Genomic DNA, 10,374 nt, shown 5'->3' on the forward strand with positions numbered 1-10,374 from the left:
CTAAATAGTTAAATATTCTAACGTAATTAATTCCAAAATTTAATTATCGCAATTAACGCGTTAATTTCGACAGCTATAAATATAATATAATATAATATAATATAATATAATATAATATAATATATCATGTTGCTATTTAATGTTTTTTGTTCGTGTTGCAGCTGCTCTGTGAGCCAAGCTTTCGTTGTCTAAATTCAATGGCAATATATCTCTGCACCACACGATGGCGATAGATTCTCACAGACAGTCTGTGCTCTGCTTCCGCCACCAGTCATCTTTAAATCTTTTTTTTAATTCAATGAAACCTTTATTTAACTGTCCATCTCGCGGCATTACTTAAAAAAAATCATATTTAAATACAAAGAAGATTAAATACATGAACGACAGTAAATTGATAAAATAAGAGCAAATAAATATATTTACAAATGATAGCAACATCAATGGAATAAAAGCATGAACAGCAGCAGAAGGAGAAAGAGGCCTGTATCTACATTATTACTCTGGCAGCTCTCAGTCTCCATACAGACAGGACACGTTGCAGCGTAATTGCAGACAGGTGCGTGGGCCTGAGCTCCGCCCAGGCAGAATGACGAGTGGAAGAAAGCAGCAACACAATAAACATATGTAGCCTTGCGGAGCCGGCCGGGCAGACACCGAGACAGAGTGCAAAGATTTTATACGTGACAACACACACAAAAAAACACACACAACAAAAATCAGAATGTGTTTGTGATTTGGATTTTTATTTAAAGGTGAAACCTTTTTTCTTTTCTTGTTTTGCCAGATTAGACATTTTGATTCATTTCATTTAGTTTTTTTGTTTTACTTTGATGCTATAATAGATGTTTTTAAAATGTAGTCATATTTAATACTATATTGCATCATGGCAAAACAACAGTCTCCTCAAGCTGCTTTATACTGTAAGGTGAAAACACTACAGTAAAAGCCAGAAAACCCCAACAATCCAATGATCCCCTTTGAGCAAGCACTGGGCGACAGTGGGGAGGAAAAACTCCCTTTAGGAAGAAACCTCCGGCAGAACCAGGCTCAAGAAGGGGCGGCCATCTGCTGCGACCGGTTGGGGGTGGGTGGGCAATCTCAGTCCACGAGGGCCGGTGTCCCTGCAGGTTTTAGATGTGTCCTCGAACCAACACAGCTGATTTAAACGGCTAAATTAGCTCCTCAACATGTCCTGAAGTTCTCCAGAGGCCTGGTAACGAACTAATCATGTGATTCAGGTGTGTTGAGCCAAGGTGAGATCTAAAACCTGCAGGGACACCGGCCCTCGTGGACTGAGAATGCCCACCCATGATATAGGGAGACAAGATGAAGTATACTTCTAATGGCCTATTTTAGCAGTTAATTTTTAACAATCAACTGGTGGTAATCCATCATCAGAATTGAGGAAAGGTGGTGTTGATGGAGACTCTACAGGAGGATTCACTGGGGAAGCCATACCTGCACTTCTGCCAGGGTGTCTTGGACGTACCTGAATAAATGTAGTTTTCCCTGGAAGTGGACGAGGATTAATCTGAGACGGAGTCTCCTCAGAACATCTCCCCATCATGCTTCTATGGTCCAACGATGCCAGCTTTTGTCCTTTCTGTTTTTCTAATTTAAGCTGGAGTTGAGCGTCTTTCACTCTAGATTTTAGATGACCTATCTCTTTTTCTTCATTGGCAGCCTTTTGGATAATCTGGTTCACTGGTCCAATGAGCTCCTCTCTTTGTCGGAATAAAGCGTACTCGGAAGACTTTACCATGTCATTGTACTGCTTTTTAAATGATTCCAGCTCCCGTGTTTTATCTAGTAAAGCTGCATCTAGATCCTTGCATCTGATACGTAGACAGTTCAGCTGTTTTTCAAGAAACTCCTTCGTTGTTCCAACAAAGGGGGTGCCTTCCACTCCGTCTACGTATTTCTTTTTTAAGTTGTGGAACATATCCCTAAATTCCACCTTTTCTTTTCCTCTCAAGTGACCTGCATGTGGAAATGCCTTTTCAAAGGACAAAACGCACTGGCACAATTCCTCTTGGAAGTAGCGCTCTTTCTTCTCCAGCCAATTCACTTTGGATATAAATCTTTCCCGTTGCTTTTTTGTGGAGCGCAGTTTCTCTTCCAGCGCCACCTTTTCAGCCAGTGCCTGATTGTGTGCCGCTTTTACTTTGTGCCGGTCCACTGCTGTCTTTCTGTGGTTTTCCTGCTCTGTGCTTAGGGCCTTTTTGATGTCTTCAATTTTCTTTTTCAAAGAATCAACTTCGTCTTCAAGCATAGCCTTCATTTTCTTTTCCAAGGCCAGAGCTCTAATATTACTCTGGCATTTCTGCTTGATCGCCATATTCTGGGCCTTTTGGTCGTCTATCACTTTGCCCATTTGATCTGTCTCCTCTGTTAATTCTTTCATGTTTTTAACCATAAATTCATTTTCGTCTTGTAACTTTGTATTACGCGACAAAACACCGTCAATCCAACACTGCGAGGATTGACGTTCTTCCTCGCGTTCCTTAACCGCATTGACGGTCACACCTCTACTATTTTTTACTGCCGTCTGCAGCTTTTCTATTTTGGAGTCATACATGTTGATCACCTCTTCCAACTTCCTGTCTGCAGCATTTGCTTTGTTTTCCAGTTTTTTAGTATTTTCCTGGTAAAACTGCTGCATCTTATTTTTTTCCTCTTTGTGGCGTTTCAATAATAATTCAACAACTTGGCTGTTGTGAAATTGCTGACGTGCCACCTTTTCTTTCTCTGTTTCCAGCAGTCCTTGCAGGACTTGGACTTCGTCCTCGTGTTTTTCTTTAAGCTCAGCCAGAGTTTTCTCCGTCTCTGCGCGGAACTTTACCAGAGCTTCGTGGTCATCTTTTATCGAGTCCAACCTGTCTGCGATGTTTGTCCTGTCATCCAAGACCGAACCCAGCAGCTTATTATTCTGCAAAAGTTCATTGTTTTCTTTTGTTAGATCCTCGATCCGTTTCTTATTGACTGTATGCAGGTTTTTGAAGTAGTCAAGCTCAGTTTTGAGCTTTTCAACCTCGTCGATCATTGGCTGCAGTCTTTGCTCGAACTGTCTGGCATATGTTTCTTTTTCTTTTTCACTTTTTTTAACCATTGTTTTCGAGAAATTAACATTTCTGTCTTTGTTAGCTTTCGAACTCATTTCTGCTTTTTTATGTGCTGTATCACTCCAACAAAACGATAGCTTAATGAATTCCCTTTGACAGCTGTCCTCTATTTATAGACTTGAACATCAAAGGATGAAAGGACTGTCACTATGACATCACCACGTTCTGTGACGTAACAGGGCTTTGGAGCGTGATGTCACGGGGGTGGGCGTGGAAAGGATTTTGGGGGTCTAAACAAAGCGTGTCTTTTTTTTAAAACTTTATTTAACAAACAATGAGTATACAACATACGAACAGATGAAGTATACAACAGAACATGAACACAAAAAGCCAAGGGTGAAAGAAAAAGGTAACAATTATAAGAATACACGCAAAAATTCACATACATATATTGTTGTGAGAGCCTTTTTGTTGGTGCAGTCTGATATTGATTGTATGTGCATGTGCACATCCTTAAAATAATGACAGAAATATGGTGTTTTGTTAGTAAACTTACATTTATGGATAAAAAAATTTAGCTAAAAGTATTAAGAAATTTATCATAAAAAACATTTCTCATACTTCTTGGGGAACTTAAAGAAACAGAATAAAACATTTTCCCATCGTAAAGAAAACTCCCTTAAAATATGGACAATAACAAAGCTGCTAAATTCCTTCCAGAATCTCTGTGTAAAAGAACAGTACCAAAAAAGATGTGTCACCGTTTCTGGATGATCCCCACAGAAAGTACAATTAGTATTTATGTCCCTTTTAAATTTGACCATGTAGTGACTGGCTGGATAACATGTATGTCGAATTTTAAAAGAGACTTCTTTCACCTTATTTACAATCAAATATTTATGGGGGACCATCCAGACTGTCTTCCGCTTGATATCTGGAACACTGATTGGAAAATTATATAGTGCAATAAAGTCGTTGTAAGTAAGTAGTTGTCCCTCTTTACTAACCAGCTGAGCCACCAATAGGATCCCATTTTGGAGCCAAGTTTCCAGGAAAAGTGATTAATTTTTCTATAAAATATCTCTGTTGTTCCAGATAAGGTATTTGTGAGGTGAGAAGTTGTGTTTATAAATGAGGGTCCACGCTAAGAGGACCTGCTTATGGAAGGATGAAAGCTTTACAGGGACTTTCTCAACATTGTAATTACAATTTCAAATAAAAGTAAAGCCACCAAAACGAGAGAAAATGTGGTATGGTATAAAGTTCCAGATAGAGGTAGGGTTTTAAGAAAATGTTTGGCCCAATTAATTTTGAAAGTGTTATTTAAAGTAGAAAAGTCTAAGACGTTAAGCCCACCTGATTCGTACTTATTCATCACAACAGTTTTTCTAATATAGTGCGTACGGTTTTTCCATATAAAATTAAAGAGCATACGGTCAATATCTTTACTACTTTTCTTATCCAGATGTAAGGAGAGAGCAGCATATGTTCATCGGGATATCCCTTCAGCTTTAGTAATTAACACTCTACCTTTCAAAGACAAGTCCCTTGTTCCAAGATGGCGCCGCCGCGTATGGATGCCCCGGTGCTTCAGTGCGTTACTTCTGTTTTGTTTTTGTGCATAACTTCTGTGTCTGGGCACTCCTCTGGATATTCTTACACTAGAGAAGAGCTTCTTAACTACAGGACTACAACACCTGTGGATTTACTTCCAATATTTGTCGCATCTGCGGCAGATTTACTGCAGACTCTGATCAGGAAAGTGAGACGCCGAAAGCGAGGAAAGCGAGCCGGCGCACTCGTGCGTCTGAGGAGACGCGGACTGCGAACTGCTCTTCCTGGGATCTTCCTTTCCAACGTACGCTCACTCAGGAATGAGATGGACGAGCTGGCCCTGATGAGAAGCATGAACAGAGACGTTGCCTCCTCCTGTGTCTTGTGTTTTACGGAGTCGTGGCTCTGTGAGGACATCCCGGACAGCGCGCTCAAGCTGGAGGGCTTTCATCTGCTGCGCGCGGACCGGCAGGCCTCTCTCTCTGGTAAGACCACAGGTGGACGTGTCTGCTTCTACATTAATAGTGGCTGGTGCACAGATGTAACAGTGATTGCTCAGCACTGCTCTTCCTCTCTGGAATACCTTTTTATTCACTGCAAACCGTTTTATTCTCCGCGGGAGTTTGCTTCATTCATCTTGGCCGCTGTTTACATCCCGCCAGATGCGGATGCGCAGGCAGCTCAGTGCGCACTCGCGGAGCAGATACTGCACATGGAGCGGACATTCCCGGACTCTCTCATCATTGCTCTTGGGGACTTTTACAACACCCCCCTCCTCACCCCACACAAAAGAGGATTTCACACCACCTCCTCCCACCACAACCCTTCATATTCATGAAGCAGATGCGAGGAAGCAGTTTAAGAGTCTGAATGCTCGGAAAGCTCCCGGCCCAGACGGTGTGTCTCGTCTACTGGACGCAGCCGGAGGGTTCACTTGGTTGTTTGCTCTCAATAGAAGCTGAGCGCGTCTCCGTGTCTGTGCTGGTAAACGATACTGAGTCCCAGTGCTCAGTAAACTGTACACCTGACCGTTATTCTCCCACTGAATCCGGTGTGTCCACGGTCCAACACGTGCTCAACACGATGGTGCTGACCGGTGCCCAAACACACCAGAACACCAAATAAGTAAAATAACACAAACACGAACTTCTCCATGGCTCGTCGGGATGGCAACTGCTCCAAAAGTGACACATGAAATAGGCTGACATTTGAGTTTGACACGGGAGGTGAGGGGGTGTTTTGAATATGCTTGACTCCGTCACGAGGTTGCGCACAGCATCACCGGCAAGGGGGCTTGGTTTGAGAGGTTTTTGGCATCTGTGATGTGATTTACAACCATCCACCCATGTACAGCAAGAAGCCGCACTCACAACCGTGGGCATCAGCAAGTTGGTGAAATTTAAACAAAACAAAACAGCATTCCATCTGAAACTCTCTTATTGTACCCAAAATACAAATTTTAGTGATTACATGTGGCTTCATTAATTATGTTCAAACGGATGAATACATAACGCAAGTAATAACTTTATGATCAGTCAGTGAATGAAGGAGCTCAAGAGTGCAAATATAGTTGCAATAAAGTGACAAATATGCCCTTTTATGTCAAACAAAGACCGAAATAAGTGGCATCAGTGTGAGGATGAGAATGAGCGATCCAACCTCACACTGCAGATATCAGGGCAAAGCACAGTGGGGGGGTTGCAGTCTGCGCGCACAAGAGGGCTAACAACGCTGTGAGTGACGGAATCCACCCAAACTGAGGAACAGCTTGTTCCCCAGAGCTGAAGCCTGCACTGTTTGCACTATAATATAATATAATATAATATAATATAATATAATATAATATAATATAATATAATATAATATAATATAATTAGGGCTGTCAAATGATTAAAATTTTTAATCAGATTAATCACAGCCTAAAAATTAATTAATCATGATTAATCACAACTCGAAATATGACCAAAATGTGTGCAAACATACGGACAGATAGCGGATTTTTACACACTTGTTAGTGTTATTTAATGCTAAGACCACGCTGAGTGGCCTGCGTTCACTCAGCGTGGTCTGACGTAGGCTGGGTGTTGTGCTGGAAGCGAATTCATCACAGCCTAAAAATTTATTAATCGCAACTCGAAATATATGTGTATATGTGTGTATATATGTGTAAAAATCGGGACAGATAGTGGTTTTTAACACACTTGTTTGTTTTATTTATTATTAATTGTGAGTACAAGCAGTACAAGCAGAACAGGGCTTCAAATAATTGTGAGGGATTTTTACTGAATGTTTTCCACCCGTTTAAATCTAGCACATTGTTTTATCCATATACATCTTCAAGTTCACAGAACATAGGCCTAATTCAACAGGCAAAATGTGGAGGCAGGAGTGGCCAGGTATCTGCGAGCAAGGCGGGCCAGCTGGCTGTGGGCTCCTGCATGAGCTGCCCACCACTGTAAGGGACAGTCCTCTAAGGCAGTGCAGGGCTCTGCTCTGTAGCGCTGTATGGCTCTGTCCTGCTGTACCTCCTCCTCTGACTCAGAGTCAGAGTCCATCTGCAGCAGGCTCAGCCTCTTCTTGGCTGGACCTTCTTCTGCAGTGTGTGATCTTCTAGGAGAGTCTTCATGCAGCATGCCTGCCAGTGTGGTCCACACTGCTTCTCTGTCAGTCTTGGGCACACTGCGTAGGTCTTTAAAACGTGGGTCCAGTGCAGTTGCGATCTGGAGCCATGCATAGTTGGTATGTTCCTGGCGGGAAGCAAGGTCTTCCTTAAACTTCTCTTTAAACCTCACCACATATACAGGGTCCTCATCAGTTACTTCCATGACACGGCGCAGGTGGCAGAAGGCTGGTAGAACTACAGAGCAGGAGACGTAGGCCTCTCCTCCCAGCAGTTCAGTCACATATCTGCAGTGGAATACACACACACACACACACACACACACACACACACACACACACACACACACACACACACACACACACACACACACACACACACACACACACACACACAGATAAGACAGCAAATTAAAAAAAGCTTTTTAATACTAGGTAATATTAATAAAATATTTGATTTCATTTATTTTTTAAATAAGACATTTTCATAATAACAAAACTGATTTAAGATGTATGTTTGATACATTTAATCTAAACCTACAATTATGGTCACAATGACAGGCTCACCTGCAGGGCTCTAGAAGTGTCTCCAGTCTCTGGAGTTTGTCCCACTCTGGAGGCGTCAGGAGGACAAGTTTATGCTTTTGTTTATCCAGAGTCGCGGTTACTGCAGTTTGGTTGCGGATCAAGCGCTTCACCATCTCCAGCGTGGAGTTCCAGCGCGTAGGCACGTCCTGGGCCAACGGCTCCTGCTTGCGCCCCAGTGACACCTGCTCTGCGTTCAGCTCTGCTGTGTTTGCTGGGCTGTGCTTAAAATGGCCAACAATTTTGCGGCATTTGGCCAGCGCAGTGACAAAGCCACTGTCTGCGAGACTCACTGTGATGCATCTCTGTAGAATGTGCGCGGTACACGGCATGTGATTGAATGGCATGATGCGAGCCGCGGCGATCATATTGCGCGCACTGTCCGTGCCTACTGTTGTCACCTTCTCCTCAATTCTCCACCTGCGAGCAACAGTCTGGAACTGCTCTGCACAAGCCTCCGCAAAGTGCCGCTCTTCCGTTTTCATTATAGTCAGCGCAAAGGATGTCAGACCCCAGGCTTCAGTGATTAAATGCGCAGTAACTCCCAGGTAATTGTCATTACTCAATGATGTCCAGTGGTCTCCTGTCAGAGCCACGCATTCTGTGTGAACTAAAGCCTCTTCTTTTTTCTTTTTCTCCGTTTCATACAGTTCGTGGATTCGAATTGTTATTGTGCTTCTCGCTGGGGGCTTGTAGGACGCGTCCTGAGATGCAACCTTTAAAACATCCGCAAAGCCCTTGTCCTCCACAATGCTTAGCGGTCTGCAGTCCTTTGCTATCCATTTGGCTATATTGTCGGTCAGTTTGTCCAAAGAAGACTTACCGAGTGGCCTGCGTTCACTAAGAGTGGTCTGACGCAGGCCGGGTGAAGCTGCTGCCCCGACAAACGCGTGTTTGGCATTAAGGTGGTATTTTAAGGTCGAATTTGAACGGTGAAATTGAAACTCTTTACTACAGTGAGTGCAAATTACAACGCGTTTGTTTATTGTCCCATCTATGTTCTTCTTGTATTTAAATTCCCCATCCAGAAGGCCATCCGCTTCCTGCTTCTCCATTTTCAGTGGCGCGGTAAACAAATCAAGTGGAATTATGGGAGCGACTTATCTGCGTGTTGCGCTAAATAGTTAAATATTCTAACGTAATTAATTCCAAAATTTAATTATCGCAATTAACGCGTTAATTTCGACAGCTATAAATATAATATAATATAATATAATATAATATAATATAATATATCATGTTGCTATTTAATGTTTTTTGTTCGTGTTGCAGCTGCTCTGTGAGCCAAGCTTTCGTTGTCTAAATTCAATGGCAATATATCTCTGCACCACACGATGGCGATAGATTCTCACAGACAGTCTGTGCTCTGCTTCCGCCACCAGTCATCTTTAAATCTTTTTTTTAATTCAATGAAACCTTTATTTAACTGTCCATCTCGCGGCATTACTTAAAAAAAATCATATTTAAATACAAAGAAGATTAAATACATGAACGACAGTAAATTGATAAAATAAGAGCAAATAAATATATTTACAAATGATAGCAACATCAATGGAATAAAAGCATGAACAGCAGCAGAAGGAGAAAGAGGCCTGTATCTACATTATTACTCTGGCAGCTCTCAGTCTCCATACAGACAGGACACGTTGCAGCGTAATTGCAGACAGGTGCGTGGGCCTGAGCTCCGCCCAGGCAGAATGACGAGTGGAAGAAAGCAGCAACACAATAAACATATGTAGCCTTGCGGAGCCGGCCGGGCAGACACCGAGACAGAGTGCAAAGATTTTATACGTGACAACACACACAAAAAAACACACACAACAAAAATCAGAATGTGTTTGTGATTTGGATTTTTATTTAAAGGTGAAACCTTTTTTCTTTTCTTGTTTTGCCAGATTAGACATTTTGATTCATTTCATTTAGTTTTTTTGTTTTACTTTGATGCTATAATAGATGTTTTTAAAATGTAGTCATATTTAATACTATATTGCATCATGGCAAAACAACAGTCTCCTCAAGCTGCTTTATACTGTAAGGTGAAAACACTACAGTAAAAGCCAGAAAACCCCAACAATCCAATGATCCCCTTTGAGCAAGCACTGGGCGACAGTGGGGAGGAAAAACTCCCTTTAGGAAGAAACCTCCGGCAGAACCAGGCTCAAGAAGGGGCGGCCATCTGCTGCGACCGGTTGGGGGTGGGTGGGCAATCTCAGTCCACGAGGGCCGGTGTCCCTGCAGGTTTTAGATGTGTCCTCGAACCAACACAGCTGATTTAAACGGCTAAATTAGCTCCTCAACATGTCCTGAAGTTCTCCAGAGGCCTGGTAACGAACTAATCATGTGATTCAGGTGTGTTGAGCCAAGGTGAGATCTAAAACCTGCAGGGACACCGGCCCTCGTGGACTGAGAATGCCCACCCATGATATAGGGAGACAAGATGAAGTATACTTCTAATGGCCTATTTTAGCAGTTAATTTTTAACAATCAACTGGTGGTAATCCATCATCAGAATTGAGGAAAGGTGGTGTTGATGGAGACTCTACAGGAGGATTCA

At 42.4% G+C, this 10,374-nt stretch overlaps 1 protein-coding gene across 1 annotated transcript; it reads right to left on the bottom strand.

Moving 5' to 3' along the window:
- Nucleotides 1-6,973: 6,973 nt before the first annotated feature.
- LOC146641327 (E3 SUMO-protein ligase ZBED1-like) lies at nt 6,974-8,936 on the bottom strand. The gene is made up of 2 exons (XM_085398467.1): nt 7,803-8,936; nt 6,974-7,523 (listed from the first exon to the last, which is right to left on the bottom strand). Exons 1-2 carry the CDS (start codon nt 8,873-8,875, stop codon nt 6,974-6,976), a joined length of 1,623 nt encoding a protein of 540 aa, XP_085254593.1. The 5' UTR covers nt 8,876-8,936.
- Between the last annotated feature and the right edge of the window lie 1,438 nt (nt 8,937-10,374).

This window comes from Rhamphochromis longiceps, linkage group LG23 (genome assembly GCF_057381845.1).
Source record: "Rhamphochromis longiceps isolate RC_006_pf linkage group LG23, R_longiceps_female_GT1.1, whole genome shotgun sequence".
NCBI lineage: Eukaryota > Metazoa > Chordata > Actinopteri > Cichliformes > Cichlidae > Rhamphochromis > Rhamphochromis longiceps.

What these genes read in the sequence shown, in the direction of transcription:
- LOC146641327 (XM_085398467.1), bottom strand. Translation starts at nt 8,875, where the DNA reads ATGGAGAAGCAGGAAGCGGATGGCCTTCTGGATGGGGAATTTAAATAC. An exon ending in ACACTTCTAGAGCCCTGCAG is followed by an intron (nt 7,524 to 7,802) that starts GTGAGCCTGTCA and finishes ATTCCACTGCAG; the next exon opens with ATATGTGACTGAACTGCTGG.